This window comes from Ranitomeya imitator, chromosome 3 (genome assembly GCF_032444005.1).
Source record: "Ranitomeya imitator isolate aRanImi1 chromosome 3, aRanImi1.pri, whole genome shotgun sequence".
NCBI lineage: Eukaryota > Metazoa > Chordata > Amphibia > Anura > Dendrobatidae > Ranitomeya > Ranitomeya imitator.
The window spans coordinates 332544511-332567248 of NC_091284.1; the positions used below are offsets into that span (position 1 = coordinate 332544511).

At 42.5% G+C, this 22738-nt stretch overlaps 1 protein-coding gene and 1 long non-coding RNA gene across 2 annotated transcripts in view; one reads left to right on the plus strand and one right to left on the minus strand.

Moving 5' to 3' along the window:
• Window positions 1-20130, plus strand: part of SLC9A1 (solute carrier family 9 member A1) — a 113102-nt gene extending 92972 nt beyond the window's left edge. Inside the window, exons 11-12 of the mRNA XM_069756736.1 lie at window positions 4956-5028; window positions 18719-20130. Coding sequence (XP_069612837.1) covers window positions 4956-5028; window positions 18719-18996 — 351 coding nt within the window. The 3' untranslated portion in view covers window positions 18997-20130. The remainder of the gene's footprint in view (window positions 1-4955; window positions 5029-18718) is intronic.
• LOC138669893 (uncharacterized) overlaps window positions 1-22738 on the minus strand; it is an 88634-nt gene that overhangs the window by 31838 nt on the left and 34058 nt on the right. The gene's annotated exons all lie outside the window — the stretch shown is intronic.

The window sequence follows — 22738 nt, forward strand, 5'->3', positions numbered from 1 at the left end:
ACCGGAAGTGAGAGAAAGGTTGAATATTTTTGATAGGTGAGAGGTGACAGCCAGGGAAAGGGACTGGAGGAGATGTGATGGAATGGGGTCACTGGTGCAAGTGGTTGGGCGAGAAGATGCAAGGAGCCTGATTACTTCTTCTTCTGTAACTGGTTCAAAGTCAGAGAGTGAACTAGATGCAGTAGGGGAGGGAGGACACTGAATGGTATGAAGAGATTGCGAGATGATTTCCTGTCGAATGTGGTCAATTTTTTCTTTTAAGTAATTAGTCAGATCGTCAGCGTGGAGATCCGTGGTTGGGGCCTGCACTCTTGGGTTGAGTAGGGACTGGAAAGTGTCAAAGAGACGTTTAGGGTTATTGGACAGTGAGGTGATGAGAGTGTTAAAATAGGTTTGTTTGGAGAGGTGAAGGGCAGAGTTGTATGTTTTTATCATGAACTTATAATGGATGAAATCTTCGGGTAGATTAGATTTTCTCCACAGACGTTCGGCGCACCTGGAGCACCGCTGCAGGAAACGGGTTTGCAGTGTGTGCCACGGTTGTTGCCGTCTGTGCTGAGTTGTTTTATGTATAGGAGGTGCTGCTTCATCCAGGGCACTTTGCAGGGTTTCATTGTAATGCTTCAGAGCAGAATCAGGACATGAGATGGAGGATATTGGGGCCAATGAGGACTGCAAGTTCTTCATAAGTTTCTGGGTGTTAATGGCCTGTATGTTTCTATAAGTGTGGAAAGTGGGGGTGATCTGAGCGGGATGTCAGTTCTTGATAGAGAATGAAAGACGGTTGTGCTCAGAGAGCGGAGTTTGTGAAATCATCCACGGAGCAAAGCCGGGAGAAGACTAAGTCGAGGGAGTTTTCATCTTCATGCGTTGGAGAGATAGTATGCTGTGAGAGGCCGAAAGAGGAGGTTAGAGATAAAAGGTGAGGAGCAATGGGGATGTTGAAATCACCCATGATGAGGGTGGGGGTGTCACAGGAGAGAAAGTGTGGAAGCCAGGTGGCAAAGTGATCCAGGAACTGATGAGAGGGGCCGGGAGGACGATACACCACCGCCACTTGCATGGAGAAGGGGATGTAGAGTCTGACAGCATGGACCTCAAAGGAAGGGAAGACAAGTGAGGGCACTTGGGGGGGATAACTTGGAAGGTACATTTGGGTGAAAGAAGCAGACCAACGCCTCCACCTGCTCTGTTGTCCGATCTTAGGGTATGAGAAAAGTGTAGTCCACCATATGAAAGAGCAGCAGCGGTGGTGTCTGCTTGCTGGATCCAGGTTTCAGTAAGAGCCAGGAGATTAAGTGAATTAGAAAGGAAGAAGTCATGGATGAAGGAGAGTTACACACAGAGCGAGAATTCCAAAGGGCACAATTGAAAAAGACAGAAGGCATGCATGGAATAGTAATAAGGTTAGGGGTTTCTGAGTGTAGCAGTTGGGAGGTTTGACTGGCTATAAGATGGGTGGCCGGGGTTGGGAGAGATGTCTCCAGCGACTAGGAGAAGGAGGATAGAAAGAATGAGCAGATGGTTAAGTGATTTGTGAAATCGTCTCTTGTGTTGGATGGTGGGACTGATTGGATCTGTGCTGTTAAGCAATGTGAACAGAGCATGAGTGCTATACATAGGAGAGGGAAGGACAGAGGGGCCGATATGGATGGAGTGTAAAGAGTTTATGCAAGGGCGGTGAATGTGAGTGAATGCGGCAGCCAGCCAGCTTGTAGCAATTTTGTAGGTCTAGTGATGGTGGCCTTCAAGTTAATGTGGCACCTGGGGCTGTGCTGTGGCTGTATAGCGGCGCTCCTGCTCTCTGCTGTAAGGATGTCCCAAGATGTGACTGTAAAAAACTTTAAAAAAAAAAAAAAGTAACTATTAAAGCGTAAAACTTATTATTTTAAAAATCCCCAAATAAATGTATTTATTGGAAAAATATTTTTCCTTTTTTTCTTTTTGTAAATAAATAAAGTACACATTTGGTACCACAAACCGCTATAAATCACAATCAGCCGAAAAATAAAGTTTGAACTCTCAGAATAAAGCGATGCAAAAATAATTATTTTTTTCTATAAAATATTTTTTGTGTTAAAGTGCCAAAACATAAAAAAAAAATTATAAATTGGGTATCACTGTAATCGTACTGACCTGCTGCCTTATCAATTTTGCCACTCGTGGAATGGTATAAAAAAAATACAATTAAAAAGCAATTCCTTAATTGCTGGTTTTTGGTAATTCTGCCTCCTAAAAATCAGAACATAAAGTGATCAAAATATGTCATGTGTCCGAAAATGGTGCCAATAAAAACGTCAGCTCGTCACGCAAATAAAAAAAAAAAGCCGTAACATGACTGTTGGCTGAAATATTGAAAAATTATAGCTCTCAAAATATGATGACTCAAAAGCTAGTTTTTGCAATAAAAAGAGTATTTTACCCTCATGTGTCAGCAATCGCTCTGATCCATTTGGGTAACGATGAGCTCCCTGATATTAGAGAGCACTCGGTTTTGTGGCAAACTATTTTGACATGGAGGAGAGGGAGAAAAATTTGTGGAGGACAGGTGATCTGTCTCCCTTTCAGCCTTTTCTAGGTAACCCTAAATTTATGAATAATTGTCCACCTGTACATTATATAACCTTGGCAAAACAGGAATGCACGATGGTGGCTGACATGTTGGATCAGAATTTCTCCCTACTATCTTTTGAAACAATAGCACAGCGCTTTCGTTTTTTTAGACACAGGCCATTCCTCTTCCTTCAGGCACGTAGCCTAGCCCAAAAATATATTAGTGGTAGGAAAGACACAGCTCAGATTAATAACATTTAGGTCTTTATCCCGATTCCATAAACTCTAGATTTTTATGGATTCACGCAGAGTAGTGGGAGGGGTGATTAAGGGGAGGGATTACAGAATAGGTATAGTTTGGATAAGTTTTTGACAATAATGACATATTGAACAGAATGGAAAAGACAACTTGACATGGATTCTAGGACGTTACTGGTTTGATATTTATTGTTTTAAACTAATAAAGAGTTTTAAAAAGAAAAGTCTTTTAGTGTGACAGCTGTCAAACATAAAAACCCGATATAAATCTGGTATCGCTATAATCACACTGACCCGAAGAATAAAGTTGTCTAATCACTTATACCGCACGAGGAACAGCATAAAAAATAAAACCAATTCTTCACATGCTGTTGATTTTTTTTTTCTATTCGGCCTCCCAGAAATCACAGTAAGGCTCAGCGCACATTTATCCTGCGCTGAGCGCTTACATCGTGGTTTCAGTGTAAATCTCTGAAATACGTGATTCAGACAGAACCCCTTGAGTAAGATTCACTGTAATGAGGAACATGGAGGGCACTGTGGACGCCATAGGACAAACCGGCTCTCCATGCATGTGTTGTGACTGTCACACAGCTGCGACACGTGCAGCTGCGGAGCTGATCAGCCGCAGCGATCAAAGTAGCCGGGTTCCCACTGCAGCTTATTCGGTAAATGCTATAGCTTGCCGAATAAGCCCTAAACCGATCAAATACGCTCATCTCTATTAAGTAATACTGTACAGCCAGATATTTGGGGTATTGCCACGTTAAGTAGAAAGTGTAGGACAAATTTTGGTGCCATTTTTACCCATTTCCCAGTTTGAAAATGTAAAACTTGGGGCTAACACAATCTTGGTGGTAAAAAATGTAAATTATTTTAGCGTCGCTGCCCAATGGTATAAAGGTCTGTGACACACCTGTGGTGTCAAAATAATGACTGTACCCCTTGATAAATTCATTGAGAGGTTTAGTTTGTAAAATGGGGTCACATATGGGGGGGTTCTGCTGTGTTGGCACCTCAGGGCCTCTGCCAGTGTAACATGGCACCCTCAAACAAGTGCAGCAAAATCTGCACTATAATATGGCGTTTCTTCCCTTCTGAGCTTTGCGCTGTGCCTCAAAAGTAGTTTTCAACCACATATGGGGTATCGGTGTACTCTAGAGAAGTTGCACATCAAATTTTGGGGTCCATTTTCTCATGTTACCCTTGTGAAAATACAACATTTGGAGGTTAAAAAAAATGATTTTTGCGGAAATTTTTTTTATTTTTTTATTTTTTTTTATTTTCACGGCTTAACGTTATAAACTTCAGTGAAGCACCTTCAGTGAAGGTGTTCAATACACATCTAGATAAGTTCCCAAATGGTTCTAGTTTCCAAAATATTGTCATTTGCTGGAGGAAGGGGGTTCCACTGTTTAGGTACATCAAGGACTCTCCAAACACATGGCATCCGCTAATTATACCAGCAAATTTTACATTCAAAACGTCAAATGGCGCTCCTTCCCTTCCAAGCCCTGCCGTGTGCCCAAACAGTTGTTTTCCTCCACATATTGGGTATCTGCGCACTGAGGAGAAATTGCACAAATTGTATGGTGCAATTTCTCTCGTTACCCTTATGAAAATGCTGAATTTGGAGTGGAAAAAAGATATATCTGGGAAAAATGTGATTTTTTTTTTTTTTTATTTTATTTTTTATTTTTTTGACGGCTCTACGTTATAAACATCTGTGAAGCACCTGTAGGTTTAAGGTGCTCAATACACATCTAGATAAGTTCTCTAAGGGGTCTAGTTTCCAAAATAGTGTCACTTGTTGGGGGTTTCCACTGTTAAGGCATTTCAGGTGCTCTCCAAACATGACATGGTGTCCGCTAATTATTCCAGCAAATTTTACATTCAAAAAGTGAAATGGCGCTCCTCCCTTCTGAGCCCTGCCGTGTGCCCAAACAGTAGATTTCCCCCTCATATGGGGTATCCGCATATTCAGCAAAAATTGCACAACAAAGTTTGTGGTCCATTTTCTCCTGATACACTTGCAAAAATAAAAAAAATTATGTCTAATTGAAAATTTTTGTGAAAGAAAAGTGTCATTTTTTCCTTCCACATTCCATTCCATTCCATGAATTGTTTACCTCTATTTGTTTCAGGCTGCTAATTATTTAACTGTTCCTGCACACAAGTTGGATTCGCCTACTCTTTCCAGAGCACGTGTTGGTTCAGGTGAGTGTTTAGATGATAAAATATTTCTGTGGTATGTGAATTTATAATACAATCCCAATTCCAAAAGAGTTGGAACACGGTAAAATGTAAAGAAAATAATGTGATGATTAGGAAATCTATTCTAGCTATGTTTTATCCAATGTAGAACACACAACACAGATCAGAAGACAAAAGTAAAGATACCGTCACACTCAGCAACTTTGCAACGAGAACGACAACAATCCGTGACGTTGCAGCGTCCTGGATAGCGATCTCGTTGTGTTTGATACGCAGCAGCGATCTGGATCCCGCTGTTATATCGCTGGTCGGAGCTAGAAATCCAGAACTTTATTTCGTCGCCAGATCGGCGTGTATCGTCATGTTTGACATCAAAAGCAACGACGCCAGCAACGTTTTACACGGAGCTAACAACCAGCGAGAACGATAAGTGAGTCGCCGTTACGTCACTGGATCGCTCCTGCATCGTTCTGGAGTTGCTGTGTTTGACGTCTCTACAGCGACCTAAACAGCGACGCTCCAGCGATCTAGTTAAGGTCAGATCGTTGTCTATATCGCTGCAGCGTCGCTGAGTGTGACGGTACCTTTACACATTTTTCTATTTAATTTGCAAAAGTTAACTCGCTTAGAAATTGATGGCAGCAGTACATCTCAAAAATGTAGGAACAAGGTCAGCATAGTTGGAGAAGTAAAGGTACCGTCACACATAACGATATCGTTAACGATATCGTTGCTTTTTGTGACATAGCAACGATATCGTTAACGAAATCGTTATGCGTGACAGCGACCAACGATCAGGCCCCTTCTGGGAGATCGTTGGTCGCTGGGGAATGATCAGGACTTTATTTCGTCGCTGGATCACCCGCTGACATCGCTGAATCGGCGTGTGTGACGCCGATTCAGCAAAGTCTTCACTGGTAACCAGGGTAAACATCGGGTTACTAAGTGCAGGGCCGCGCTTAGTAACCCGATGTTTACCCTGGTTACCATTGTAAAAATAAAAAAAAAACACCACATACTTACATTCCTGTCACGTCCCTCAGCGTCCGCTTCCCTGCGTCCCCCAGTGTCAACGCCGGCCGGCCGTAAAGCAGAGCACAGCGGTGACGTCACCGCTCTGCTTTCCGGCCAGCGCTTACACAGTGCAGGGAAGCTGACGCCGGGGGACGCGACAGGAATGTAAGTATGTAGTGTTTTTTTTTTTTTTTTTTTTTTTACTTTTACAATGGTAACCAGGGTAAACATCGGGTTACTAAGCGCGGCCCTGCGCTTAGTTACCCGATGTTTACCCTGGTTACGCGGGGACTTCGGCATCGTTGGTCGCTGGAGAGCTGTCTGTGTTGACAGCTCTCCAGCGACCACACAACGACTTACCAACGATCACGGCCAGGTCGTATCGCTGGTCGTGATCGTTGGTAAATCGTTAAGTGTAACGGTACCTTAAGTGGTACTAATGAAAAATAGCTAGAGGGTCAATTTTCAACTAAGCCACATAACTGTATAAAAAAAGCACTATAGAGAGTCTCAGAAGCAAACATGGTGAGAGGTTCACCAATATGAACAACTACACCTAAAATTATGGAACAATTTAAGAAAAATTGCAACGACTTTGTATATCCCACCATCTACAGAACATAATGACAAAAGATTGAGATTCTGGAGAAACCCATGTGCGTATGGGGGAAGGTCAACTTTCAATGTTGGATGCTTACAAACTATGGGCCCTCAGTCGGCACTGCATTAAAAATAGGCATGCTTTGGTCTTTCAGATCACTGTATGGGCTCAGGAATACTTCCAGAAATCATTGTCTGTGAACACCGTTTTTTGTGCAATAAACAAATACAAGTTAAAACTCTATCATGCACCATGACTGTTGAACAGCTGGAATCCTACATAAAATAATGGGACAACATTCCTCTCCTAAATCTCCAGCAATTGCTCTCCTCACTTCCCAGATATTTGGAGACTGGTGTAAACTGTCCCAGTTTTGAGATGTGTTGCTGCCATAAATTTCTAAGAGTTAGACTTGTTTCCATGTAATTTGAAAAACTTAACTCTAATCTTCTTGTTTGTATTTTATGATCTGTTTTCAATGAAGTATGGCTATAAGAAATCTCCAAATCATTGCGTGCTTGTTTTCTTTACATTTTACATCACCCCAAACTTTTTGAAATTTAGTTGTTTGTACATATTACTAAAGTACCTTGAATTGCCTTGAAATGATTACTATTTAATTCAGCATTACATGATAATTCTGTACAAAATATATACCATATTTTCCCTTTATAAGATGCACCTGATTATAAGACGCACCCCCAAATTTGGTGAAGAAAAAGAGAAAAAAATAATTTTATGTTAAATGGGGGTCTGTCTTATAATGCCAGTGTCCGTCTTACATATCATATATATGTCCCTCATCCTGGTATCTATATAACCCCCATCCTGGCACATGCCCCCCCCCCCCCCCTGTGCTGCTGGCACACTGCCCCAGCCCCCGTCTCATCCTGGATATGGCCACCCCCGTCACTATAAGCCCCCCTGCTGGCACGCACATGGCCCCCCCTCTCTCTATATGCCCCTCTGCTGGCACCCACATAGCCCCCCCTCTCTCTATATGGCACGCACATGGCCCCCCCCCCAATCACTACATGCCCCCCTGCAGGCACACACATGCCCCCCCTGCAGGCACATACATGGCCCCCTCAGTCACTAAATGCCCCCATGCAGGCACATACATGGCCCCCTCAGTCACTACATGCCCCCCTGCAGGCACATACATGGCCCCCTCAGTCACTACATGCCCCCATGCAGGCAGATACATGGCCCCCTCAGTCACTACATGCTCCCCTGCAGGCACATACATGGCCCCCTCAGTCACTACATGCCCCCCTGCAGGCACATACATGGCCCCCTCAGTCACTACATACCCCCCTGCAGGCACACACATGGCCCCCTCAGTCACTACATACCCCCCTGCAGGCACATACATGGCCCCCTCAGTCACTACATACCCCCCTGCAGGCACACACATGGCCCCCTCAGTCACTACATGCCCCCATGCAGGCACATACATGGCCCCCTCAGTCACTACATACCCCCCTGCAGGCACACACATGGCCCCCTCAGTCACTACATGCCCCCATGCAGGCACATACATGGCCCCCTCAGTCACTACATGCCCCCATGCAGGCACATACATGGCCCCCTCAGTCACTACATACCCCCCTGCAGGCACACACATGGCCCCCTCAGTCACTACATGCCCCCATGCAGGCACATACATGGCCCCCTCAGTCACTACATACCCCCCTGCAGGCACACACATGGCCCCCTCAGTCACTACATGCCCCCATGCAGGCACATACATGGCCCCCTCAGTCACTACATGCCCCCATGCAGGCACATACATGGCCCCCTCAGTCACTACATGCCCCCCTGCAGGCACATACATGGCCCCCTCAGTCACTACATGCCCCCCTGCTGGCACCCACATGGCCCCCCAAGTCACTACATGCCCCCCTGCTGGCACCCACATGGCCCCCCCCAGTCACTACATGCCCCCCTGCTGGTACCCACATGGTCCCCCCTCTCTCTATATGGCACGCACATGCCCCCCTGCGGGCACACACATAGCCCCCCCAGTCACTACATGCCCCCCTGCTGGCAGGCACATAGCCCCCCCAGTCACTACATGCCCCCCTGCTGGCAGGCACATAGCCCCCCCAGTCACTACATGCCCCCCTGCTGGCAGGCACATAGCCCCCCCAGTCACTACATGCCCCCCTGCTGGCAGGCACATAGCCCCCCCAGTCACTACATGCCCCCCTGCTGGCAGGCACATGATAAAATAACAAACACTTAACTCACCTTCTGATGATGGTTCCGTGCTCTCAGCTCCTTGGTTGCACTTCCTGTTTCCTAGGCATCAGATCATGTGACCTGGGCACACAGTGATGACATAACTGTTAAGTGCCGATCACACGATCGGATGTCGGCATGGACACAGGAAGAGCCACGGAGAAGCTGGGAGCATGGAGCCATCATCAGAAGGTGAGATTGTTATTTTATCATGTGCCTGCCAGCAGGGGGGCATGTAGTGACTGTGGGGGCTATGTGTGTGCCTGCCAGCAGGGGGGCATGTAGTGACTGGGGGGGCTATGTGTGTGCCTGCAGGGGGGCATATTCATGAAGGGAGGAAGGGTAGTGCAGGCACATGTAATATGCACTGCTCCCCTGTCAACCAACTCTGTGCAGCTTCAGCACCAAGGTGATGGACAGCAGGTGCAGTGAATATTACATGAGGCTAATGAGCAGAGCACAGGACCTCCTGCTGTCTCTGCAGCACACAGCCAGCCCACTCCAGCCCCCTGACACCACTCCAGAGCCCCCCCCCCCCCCCCCTCTACAGCACAGCACATCACACAGATTCAAATTATAAGACGCACCCCCCACTTTCCCCCAAAATTTGGGGTACAAAAGTGCGTCTTATAATCCGAAAAATACGGTAAGTGTTATACAGGCAATACTCCACTTTGCTTAATTGGGGTGGAATGTTATGACCCAACTTTTTTGCAGCTGCCCTCGGACTGCTACTTTAACCTGTTCTCGAACAGTGGAAATTAACAGATCTTGTGTACCTCAATAACAAAATTCAAATTATACAGGGACTAAGGCTATTTTCAACCTGATGCTTGAAACCTACATTTACAGTGTATACTAAAATTAGCTCTTGACATGTATTGTAAAATGGTACATAGTGTTATCTTGACCCTATGTATGGAACATCATAGTAGACTATACTTTCTATACAACTATTAATGATGAGCATACGTTCTCAGATAATGTGTTATGTAAGCACGCTGGGGTGTTATCCACGTATCTTAGGCATGCTCTGATTTGTTCAAGTGCCTATGGCTGCATGTGTTGCGGCTGTGAGACAGCCGCAACACACGCGTGGATTCCCTAACAAACAGGCAATTCCCGCCTTTAATTGTTAAGGCTGTCTAACAGCCGCAAAACATGCAGTTACAGCGACTCGGAACATATTATCCGAGCTCTCCCAAGATCCTCAGACAACACCCGAGCATGCTCGGATAACACATTATGTCTGATGTCTTTCCAGCCCTTTTCCCTCTCTTATCAAACACTGTGACTGGTGAAGCAGCAGTCAGACTTTTTGCTCTACATACAGTGGGTACAGAAAGTATTCAGTGTTGTGAGTTCTGTTTTTGGGCTCCCTCTGGTGGTTACTGATGGTACTGGGTGATTTTTGTTCTGCTGTCTCTGGTGTCCACCTGTTCTATTAGGATTTGGGAGTTTCCTATTTAACCGGGCTTTCTTGTCATTTCCCCGCCGGCTATCAAGGTTATCAGAGTGTTTTGTTACCTCAGCTTCTGGCTTCAGTAATCTTCAGGACAAGCTAAGTTTTTGATTTTCTTGTTTCACGTTTTGCTTTATTTTTGTCTTGTCCAGCTTGCATGTAATTGTTTCTTTGCTGCTGGTTGCTCTAGTGGGCTGTAATTGCTCCTCATGTTCCATGAGTTGGAACATGAGTTCAAGTAATTACAGGATGGTTTTTTTGAAGGGTTTTTTGCTGACCGCGCAGTTTACTTTTGTATCCTCTGCTATCTAGTTTTAGCGGGCCTCATTTTGCTGAATCTGTTTTCATACTGTGTATGTGCCTTCCTCTCATTTCACCGTCATTATATGTGGGGGGCTGCTATTTCTGTGGGGGATTTCTCTGGAGGCAAGAGAGGTCTGTGTTTCTTCTAATAGGGGAAGTTAGATCTTCGGCTGGTGCGAGACGTCTAGGATCAACGTAGGCACGTTCCCCGGCTATTGTTATTTGTGTGTTCAGGTTTAGGGTCGCGGTCAGCTCAGGTTCCATCACCCTAGAGCTCGTTGGTGCTTGTCCTTTTGTGATTCCCTGCCATTGGAATCATGACAATTCAGACCCTTTTACATTTTTCACTTTGTTTCATTGCAGCAATTTGGTAAATTCAAAAAAGATCATTTTTTTCTCATTAATGTACACTCTGCACCCCATCTTGACTGAAAAAAAAACTAATGTAGACATTTTTGCAAATTTATTTCAAAGAAAAACTGAAATATCACATGGTCATAAGTATTCAGACCCTTTGCTCAGTATTGAGTAGAAGTAACCTTTTGAGCTAGTACAGCCATGAATCTTCTTGGGAATGATGCAACAAGTTTTTCACACCTGGATTTGGGCATCCTCTGCCATTCTTCCTTGCAGATCTCTCCAGTTCCGTCAGATTTTATGGTGAATGTTGGTGGACAGCCATTTTCAGGTCTCTCCAGAGATGTTCAATTGGGTTTAGGTCAGGGCACTGGGTGGGCCAGACAAGAATGGTCACAGAGTTGTTCTGAAGCCACTCCTTTGTTATTTTAGCTGTGTGCTTAGGGTCATTGTCTTGTTGGAAGGTGAACCTTCAGCCAAGTCTGAGGTCCAGAGCACTCTGGAAGATGTTTTCATCCAGGATATCTCTGTACTTTGCCACATTCACGTTTCCTTCAATGGCAACCAGTCATCCTGTCCCTGCAGCTGAAAAACGCCCCCATAGGATGATGCTGCCACCACCATGTGTCACTGTTGGCATTGTATTGGGCAGGTGATGAGCAGTGCCTGGTTTTGTCCACACATACCGCTTAGAATCATCACCAAAAAGGTCTATCTTTGTCTCATCAGACGAGAGAATCTTATTTTTCAGAGTCTGGGAGTCCTTCATGTGTGGTTTTTTTTTTTTTTTATCAAACTCTATGCGGGCTTTCATATGTCTTGCACTGAGGATAGGCTTCCTTCTGGCCACTCTTCCTTAAAGGCCCAACTTGTGGAGGGCTGCAGTGATAGTTGACTTAGTGGAACTTTCTCCCATATCGCTACTGCATCTCTGGAGCTCAGCCACAGTGATCTTGGGGTTCTTCTTTACCTCTCACCAAGCCTTTTCTCCCACTATTGCTCAGTTTGGCTGGATAGCCAGGTCTAGGAAGACTTCTGGTGGTCCCAAACTTCTACTATTTAAGGATTATGGAGGCCACTGTGCTCTTAGGAACCTTGAGTACTGCAGAAATTCTTTTGTAACCTTGGCCAGATCTGTGCTTTGCCTCATAATTCTGAATTGGTCTGACATGCATTGTGAGCTGTGAGGTCTTATGCAGACAGGTGTGTGCCTTTCCAAATCAAGTCCTATCAGTTTAATTAAATATAGCTGGACTCCAATAAAGGAGTAGAACCATGTGACTTAAATATGAGTGTCTGAGCAAAGGGTCTGAATACTTATGACCCGGTGATATTTCCATTTTTCTTTTTAATAAATATGCAAAAATTTCTACATTTCTGTTTTTTTCAGTCAAGATGGGGTGCAGAGTGTACATTAATGAGAAAAAAACGAACTTTTTTGAATTTACCAAATGGATGCAATAAAACAGTGAAAAATTTAAAGGGGTCTGAATACTTTTTGTACCCACTGTATGATCCCTAAATACATACAGACACCAAACCCCAAAATTAATTTTGCTGAAATGAAGGGTATTTCCATCTCATAAAGTGACAATATATTACTAAAAAAATACCATTATTTAGAATATGATGATGAGGGTCTGACCCTTCCTATTACCACTGATCCTAAGAATGAAAGGGCCATCATGCTCTTGGTCACATGGCTGTGCTAGAAACTGTAGCCAATCTAATTCTTTTGAATAGATAAGTGCTTCAAATTTTTTGCTGATCATGGCTGTGAAGAACCCGCAGTCCTGAATTTACTTGTTCCTTTATTCTTTGGAATGGAGAAACCGTCCTAATCATAAATGAAGTCATATTCTTGAGATTATCCACTCCAATCCATCCTACACTCTGCTGCCCGACTAATCTACCTGTCTCCCCGCTATTCCCCAGCCTCTCCCCTATGCCAAGCTCTTCACTGGCTTCCTATCCTCCAGTTCAAAACCCTTACTATGACATCCAAAGCCATCCACAACCAGTCTCCTCCATACATCTGTGACATGGTCTTCCGGTACTTATCTACATGCAACGTTCGATCCTCACAAGATCTCCTTCTCTACTCCCCTCTCATCTCTTCTTCCGACAACCGCATCCAAGACTTCTCTCGTGCTTCCCCCATACTCTGAAATTCTCTACCCCAACACATCAGACTCTCGCCTACCATAGAAACCTTCAAAAAGAACCTGAACACTCACCTCTTCCGACAAGCCTACAGCCTGCAGTGATCATCAACCTACTGAACGCACAACCAGCTCTACCCTCTCCTAGTGTATCGTCACCCATCCCCTGTAGACTGTGAGCCCTCGCGGGCAGGGTCCTCCCTCCTTCTGTAACTGTTAGTGCCTTGTTTTTTGCTAATGTTTATTGTATTTGTCTATATTTGCCCCCTTTTTCACATGTAAAGTGCCATGGAATAAATGGCGCTATAAAAAAATGTATAATAATATTTCTACCATTACTTTAATAATAATAATAATCTTTATTTATATAGCGCCAACATATTCCGCAGCGCTTTACAGTTTAACAGTTTCAAACACAAAAGTCATAAGTAACAACGTTAACAATACAATAATTAAAGCAAAATAAGACGACCCTGCTCGTGAGAGCTTACAATCTACAATGAGGTGGGGGAGATACAAAGTACAGGTGTGTATTTACAATGATGTATTTACAATCATGGTGCAGCCATCTTCAGGGGTTGGGGAATAGATGGGGATAGTGAATGGGCTACACACAAACATAACAAGATGGCAATACTCATTCACCTCTGAACCAAAACTAGACACTGAAATTAATTCAGACCTTGGACAGACCTTGAAAAAAATGTACAGAACCAAACCACAAATACCCAAAAAGATAATAAATTAATGTATATAAAAAATGAAATACTATATAATAGTGGAATATGGCCAATACACAAAGGAAAGAGTGGCAAACCACTCGGGATAATGGCAAAACACAACAAAAAAGAACCAAGAATAATAAAGACTTCGGTACAAAAATAATAATAAGGACAAATAAGTATAAAAAATGCCTTTATTTTGATATATTTGGCAATGGCACTAACAATGTGCCTGTACTTGGAGATAAAAAATATGTATATGAAAAGATAAATAAAAATATATATTACGGACGGACTACAAACAAGAAGAATCAAACTTAAGAATACAACATACACTGTCTCAATACACTTATATGGCTATCCAAATATCCACCAGAGTCTTAACCAGAACTAATATTTAGGTATGTGCAACCATGTAAAAAAAAAGTGCATAGTGCCAAATAAATTATAATAATAATATAAAAATCAAAAACACATCTCCATAATAATAAACACTGCAATCAAATTCAGAGAAAATATGGTGCAAACATGTACACAGTATATATTGGAAAAGTTACCAGGTGTATATTGGTATAAAAAATGTGTGAATGTCAAAAAAAGGGGGAGACAAAAAAAAGTGTATTAAAATATATATGGGCACTATGTAGACTAGAAAATAATGAAATCGACTATAGTACCGTGATGTAATGACCTAGAAAAGACTATGGCAAATATAGGTGCGCCATATGGTACGGATATACCTAGGTACATAAAGTGCGCAATATACCTAAATAAGACTATATAAGCAAAAAGTGCACAGTATAAATGGGTATGCAGAAGTGCACAATATGTCGGACCGTACCTAAGTGCGCAATGTGACTAAATGTATATAAGTGCATAAAAGTGCACAGTATAGCTGAATATAAGTGCACTGTATGACTGAATATAACTAGGTGCACAAAAGTGCACACTATAGCAGGATATGTAAAAAAAAAAAAAAGGGGCTCAGAGGCAAAGTATTAGTCAATAAGACCGGTGTATCAAGAGAGAGTAAATCCAGCCAACAAGGGGATACGTAAGAGACAAGATGGAAAAAATTAAATAAATAATGTTACCTATAGGAGTCCGTCCCTCCAAGATACAGAGCACCCCGACGCGCGTTTCAGACGCTAATCCTTCGTCGTGCCCATATATATTTTAATACACTTTTTTTGTCTCCCCCTTTTTTTGACATTCACACATTTTTTTATACCAATATACACCTGGTAACTTTTCCAATATATATTGTGTACATGTTTGCACCATATTTTCTCTGAATTTGATTGCAGTGTTTATTATTATGGAGATGTGTTTTTGATTTATATATTATTATTATAATCTATTTGGCACTATGCACTTTTTTTACATGGTTGCACATTCCTAAATATTAGTTCTGGTTAAGACTCTGGTGGATGTTTGGATAGCCATATAAGTGTATTGAGACAGTGTATGCTGTATTCTTAAGTTTGATTCTTCTTGTTTGTAGTCCATCCATAATATATATTTTTAGTTATCTTTTCATATACATATTTTTTATCTCAAAGTACAGGCACATTGTTAGTGCCATTGCCAAATATATCGAAATAAAGGCATTTTTTAATACTTATTTGTCCTTATTATTATTTTTGTACCGAAGTCTTTATTATTCTTGGTTCTTTTTTGTTGTGTTTTGCCTTGGACAGACCTTATATAAAGTGCAGATACCAACACTTTCGCATCCCCATCTTTATGACTTTTGCGACCTTGTCTCTTCAAGTACACACTAGGTCATATTGACCATACATCTATGCGGTACTCACCGTATCTGTTGCGTTTGAGTTGCATGTTGCAGAATAAATCCAATAAACTGGCTTTTTAAAAACAAATTCTAACTAAATGGTATGGGTGCGTTGGGGGCAGGGCAGGCGTCGCCACCCAGGTAAGTGTCGGGGCCATGGATGAAAGAAGGGGCACTTGTCGTCGGGGACACTGGCACGTTATGGGGCCCGTGAGTCTAGGGAACCTGGTGCCAGCGCTGACACCCCCCACCCAATCCCTCAAGTACTCGCCTTTCCTCATTCCTTACATCTCCAGTGTTTTCTGACACTGATGTCTCGGGCAGAGGGCACAATAATGTCACTACAGCGTGCCCTCTCTCAAGCAGTGCAGAATGTCAGAAGACGCTGAGGAGACTGGACCTGCAGTGAATTAAAAAGTATTTGAATTTTTTTTAAGTATGCAGCATTATATGGGGCCCATTATATACTGTATGGAGCAATATATGGGGCCCATTATTCTGGATGGAGCAATATATAGAGCCCATTATACTGGATGGAGCATTTTATGGGGCCCATTATCCTGTATGGAGCATTATATGGAGCCCATTATACTGTATGGAGCATTATATAGGGCCCATTATACTGGATGGAGCATTATATGTGGGCCATTATATACTGTATGGAGCATTATATGTGGGCCACATTATACTGTATGGAGCAATATATGGGGGCCATTATTCTGGATGGAGCAATATATAGGGCCCATTATACTGGATGGAGCATTTTATGGGGCTCATTATCCTGTATGGAGCATTATATGGGGCCCATTATACTGGATGGAGCATTACATGGGGCCCATTATACTGGATGGAGCATTACATGGGGCCCATTATACTGGATGGAGCATTACATGGGGCCCATTATACTGGATGGAACAATTTATGGGGTTCATTATACTGTATGGAGCACTATATGGGGCCTTTGTTCTGTATTGAGCAACATGTGGGTCCTATCATACTGTATGGAGCATTATATGGTGCCAATATACTGCATGGAGCAATATGTGGGGCCCATAATTTTGTATGGAGGACTATGTGGGGCCATTGTTCTGTATTGAGCAACATGTGGGCCCTATCATACTGTATGGAGCATTATATGGTGCCAATATACTGCATGGATCAATATGTGGGCCCCATAATTTTGTATGGAGGACTATGTGGTGCCCATATTTTGTGTTTGGCCGACTGTGGTTCCCATAATTCTGTTTGTAGGACTGCCGTGCCCATAATTCTATTTGAAGAACTGTTGGGCCAATAATTCTGGACTATGTGGTGCTCATAATTTGGTTTGGAGGACTATGTTGTGCCCATAATTCTGTATGAAGCACTATGTGGTGCCCATAATTCTGTATGAAGGACTATACTGTACAGTTTAAAATAAGTCTGCAGTCATTGTGTGCTGTGAGGATTCACCGTTTTTTGAGCTATTGTAGAATTTACAATAGATATCACTTATGTAATGTAAGAATAAGTGAGCTATTTGGCATTGTACTATACCTATATTTTTTAACTGTGTTTATCATGCATTATGGTATGTGTTAAAGCGGGCCCACTAAGACTTTCGACCCAGAGCCCACAAAAACCTGTAGCCGGCACTGATTGGGGAAGTTGGACACTAAATTCTGGTTCCCTTTTTCTCATGTTTTTCACATACCAACAAAATATACCATATCAAAGCAATGTCCACAAACCAAAATTGGACAAACATTTTATTCCATTATAGTCGGTTATTAGAATCTAGGATGCAAATTGTTCCCTAAATGTTATTTTGTTGTGTATAAACTGATTTACTAGTGCACCTTGTGCTGTAGTGGAAAATTCCTAGAGTATGTTACGTTTTTTTTATATGCCTTTTTTCATCGTGGTTTTTAATGTGTTTTTAATCATAATGGAAGATTTAGCAATAAGATGTTTTACATTTTTTTTTTTGGCTAATTTCTGCTGCAAAAAATAACAAAAATGCATCAAATCAAAGCAATAATCTAAGAAAGTGTGTCAAACCTTTGGCACATTTTCCAAACATACTGTATGTATGTACCGCGACGTCATCTCAGGTCCTTCGCGCAATGCATCCTTAGGAACGGAGGCCGCCGCCTGCACCGCTGAGAGCCGGGGGGCCGTCGGAGGGTAAGTATATCCATATTTTTTATTTTTATTCTTTTTTTTTTACATCAATATGGATCCCAGGGCCTGAAGGAGAGTCTCCTCTGGGAACCATCTGGACCGCACATGCCGTATAAGACGACTGGGCGTATAAGATGACCCCCGTCTTAGGCTATGTGCACACGCATTCTGGTCCACTGCGGATTTTTCCTCAGCGGATTTGATAAATCCGCAGTGCAAAACCGCTGCGGATTTACCGCGGTTTTACAACTGCGGTTTTCTATTGGAGCAGCTGTAAAACCGCTGCGGAATCCGCAGAAAGAAGTGGCATGCTGCTGAATGTAAACCGCTGCGTTTCCGCGCGTTTTTTTCCGCAGCATATGCACAGCGATTATTGTTTCCCATAGGTTTACATTGAACTGTAAACTCATGGTAAACTGCTGCGGACCCGCCGTGTTTTCCGCACCGTGTGCACATACCCTTATACAGCGAGTATATCCTAAACGCCATATTTTATATGGAAAAGTTGGATGTCGTCTTTTATGCCCAGTCATCTTATACACCAGAAAATATGGTACGTTAAAAACGCATGTTAAAAAAATGTGATGATAGAATTAATGGTAATCTTGTTTTAGTCTATGTGCACACGTTAAATATTTTGTGAGCTTTTATATCAGTATGTGTAAGTCAAAACCAGGAGTGGGTGATAAATACAGAAGTGGTGATGCATTTATGTTGTACTTTTCCTGCGATTGTTCCACTCCTGGCTTTGGCTTACAGATACGGAGGTAAAAGCTGCATCAGAAGCAATATATGAACATACATTTTACTTGCATTGTATTATGACTGAAAATTGCCATACATTTTGCTACTTGTTTTTCTTCTACGCAGATCCTATTGCTTATGAGCCAAAGTCAGATTCTGAGAATCTTCCAGTCATCACCATTGACCCAGCTTCTCCAGAGTCCGTGGATATTATTGATGAGACCCAAGAGGAGGCTGATGATGAAGGTGGAATCACCATGGTAGCCCGAGAGCCCCCTTCACCTGGGGCGGATGATGTGTTTGAGCCTAGTGACAACCCTAACGCCCAACGCTTGCAAAGATGCTTGAGTGATCCTGGACCCCAGCCTGAGGAAAACCAGCCTTTCCTGCCTAAAACGGAGTAATCCATGTGTAACTGGACTGAAACAATTGACACATAGGCAATAGTCATGTTATATTCCTCCTTCCTTCCCTCCCAACTGTTTGCATTTATTCTTTGATTTCAGACCTATTTATTCTATTATTCTTCAGTTGCTAGCGCGCTCATTTGCCTTTTTTGCCACATCTTTATATATTACTTTGTATTTTATAATTCGAACCAAAGATCTTTGGATTTCTGTATATTTGGTGCCCTAAATAGTTTATTTTATTTTTATTTTTTTTATATACATGGTGATAGGTCTTATGTTCTTGTTATGTCAATAATCATGTGTTAACAGACCGAAGTCTGTTTTATGTCAAGCACTGAGGTATAAGAAATATCAGACTCCTTCTGTGTACATTAGTCGTGTCCAGAAAGGTACTGTCTCTTATGCACGGAAAATTTTACATTCATTATATCTTCATGAAAGATGCTAAAGCTTGCTTTCTTGCTGCCAGTTCTGTTCATGTGAATGTATGATAGCATTAATACACTCCAAAGTAACCCTTAGAATTCCCCACACCAGCAGTAAATATGTAAACCATTAAGGTACTCCAGCTTCTTGGCAGGTGTGTAAAATTAAAGTGCTTACCTTCCCTTTTCTTAGGGTACAATTCACATTTACGAGAGTGTCACATTTTATTTACCCCTTTTGTGGCATTTTGTCATTGTTAATATATGTGTATTAAAAGCCAACTAGATGACCAGATTCCAGATATTTCAACTTGGATAGCAGACGGGCCAGTTTTTAAAAAATGACAGTTGGTTTAGAGTCACTTTTCGGGAACAAGCAACTCTTAAGCAAAATTGCTTCTACAGATGAAGACAAATGATTGTGCAATAATTGTGCTATGTTTGTGAGCACTAGTGTGAAGGGGAGATACATGCATGCATCATGTGCCTTTGCTCTGCACATAGAAGAATGTGTCAGATGAGTGTGGGAAAAGTGTACATTCATGGGTGTGCAGAGTTGCCTTTGCATGCACAGTTCTCCCAAAAAGAGTGCTTTTATGGCATTCTATATAAAGGTGAATAAATTCTATATAGTATCTGTAAGGACTATATAAAATAATTCTTTTTTTATTTGAAAAATAGTAAATAAATGTATCATTTTTAATCAGAGGTCTCTTTTTTTTCACATTTGTCTCTAACTCCTTCACCCTCAGCATGTTTTCACCTTCCTGACCATGCCAATTTTTGTTCAATTTTGACGTGTCACTTTGTGGTAATAACTCTGGAACGCATCAACAGATCCCACTGATTCTGAGACTTTTTTTTTCATGACATATTGTATTTTATGTTAGTGGTAATTTTTTAAGCCCTACAACCAGGTAGTTATACCACAAAAAATAGATAAATAACATTTCCCACATGTCTACTTGACATCAACATCGTTTTTAAACCATTTTTCTTTGATAGGAAGTTAGAAGAGTTAAAAGTTTATCGCAATTTCTCACTTTTCCAACATAATTTACAAAACCAATTTTTTTTTAGGGACCAAGTCCCTTTTAAAGTGACTTTGAGGGCCGTGTGTGACAGAAAATTCCCAAAAGTGACACCATTTTAAAAACTGCAACCCTAGAAATACTCAAAACCATATTTAAGAAGGTTTTTTTTTTACCCTTCATCATGGGCTTCACCAGAATTAACCCCTTTCTGACCTCGGATGGGATAGTACGTCCGAGGTCAGAAGCCCCGCTTTCATGCGGGCTCCGGCGGTGAGCCCGCATCAAAGCCGGGACATGTCAGCTGTTTTAAACAGCTGACATGTGCCCGTAATAGGCGCGGGCAGAATCGCGATCTGGCCGCGCCTATTAACTAGTTAAATGCCGCTGTTAAACGCAGACAGCGGCATTTAACTACCGCATCCGGCCGGGCGGACGGAAATGACGGCATCGCCGACCCCCGTCACATGATCGGAGGTCGGCGATGCTTCAGTATTGTAACCATAGAGGTCCTTGAGACCTCTATGGTTACTGATCCCCGGCAGCTGTGAGCGCCACCCTGTGGTCGGCGCTCACAGCACACCTGATTTTCTACTACATAGCAGCGAACAGCAGATCGCTGCTGTGTAGCAGAGCCGATCATGCTGTGCAGGCTATTGAAGCATGGCAAAAGTAAAAAAAAAAAAAAAAAATATAAAAGTTTAAATCACCCCCCTTTCGCCCCAAACAAAATAAATCAAATCTACACATATTTGGTATCGCCGCGTTCAGAATCGCCCGATCAATTAAAAAAAAGCATTAACCTGATCGCTACACAGCGTAGCGAGAAAAAAATTTGAAACGCCAGAATTACATTTTTAAAATGCAATAACGGGCGATCAAAAGAACGTATCTGCACCAAAATGCTGTCATTAAAAACGTCATCTCGGCGTGCAAAAAATAAGCCTTCAACCAACCCCAGATCATGAAAAATGGAGACGCTACGAGTATCGGAAAATATAAAATATGTTAAAATGGTGGCGCAAAGTGTCCCACGCTATAAACAGCCCCTGCTGCAATACCAACAAACTTCCACCAAAGGTTTGTCAGGGGTGTGCACAAAATAGAATATATAAATATATGCACAGAGTGCATATATCGGTATGCACTGGAGAGATAGCGGCAACAGTAGGGAGAAATAAAATCTTATAGAGCCAAAATACCCCAATTTAGAAGAATAAAAATAATCTAGTGTCCAAATCAACGCCGATATAATAGCGGTGTGTTTGCTTCACAGAGAAAAAAAGTTGTATGGCAACGCTTAGAGATTGTTCCTACCTCCGTTGCTGGCTGCTGAGTGTGAGCGTTCCTCCTGCGAGAGAGATGTCCGTCTGATGAAGATGCTATAAGCGGGTGGCTGCCCCGGCCGGCGGCAAGCCACCTCCAACTGGTCTCCGGGTGGAGACAGGATCCTGCAGAACAGACGCCGCGTGTGATAGCGGCGGTAAGAACAAACGGTGCGCAGGACCTGGGTGACGTAGTGTGTCAAGTGACCGAATGCCCCGGTGAATGAGTGGGTACAAGGTGCAGCTAGGGCCAAACTACCGACGCGTTTCGGTGACGCCTGTCTCCTTCCTCAGGGTTCGTCCCTGCACCGTACTCACAGTCCTTATATAGCTGCTTATCTTATGAGCCAGTTTATTGAAAACCAAAAAGTTCTGCACCAATATTTAATCCTCTCGGTGCAATACTATCTAGGAGGAAAATCCATTTAGTCTCTGCACATGACATTGCCTTGATAAAGTCGCCCCCTCTCCAATGGTGGTTCACCACAGCTATTCCCTGTTATTTTCGTCCCATATACTCTTTCGCCATGTAATTCTGCAAAATGTTGGGACAGAGGATGACCCATAAATTTATTTTTAATATTGCGGATGTGCTCATTCATCCTGATTTTTAAGGGTCGTTTTGTTCTCCCCACATAGAATTTGCCACATGGACATTCTATAATGTAAATTACCCCAGTAGTAGAACATGTGATACAGTCCCTGATTAGAAATGTCCTATCACCTTTTTTAATATCCATGGATTTTTATGTTATTTTTTCTTTACATGCATTACATTTATGGCATGGAAAAAAACCTTTTAATTTCGTGTGTGTGTGAGAGGTCTGTACCAGGGGGATTTTTTTCTGTACTGTGGGGGCAATCATGTTAACCAGATTTTGGCCTTTCTTGAAGACAAAGCGTGGATGGTTGCCAATACTTTCTCCCAATATTTTGTCGTTTTTTAAAATGTGCC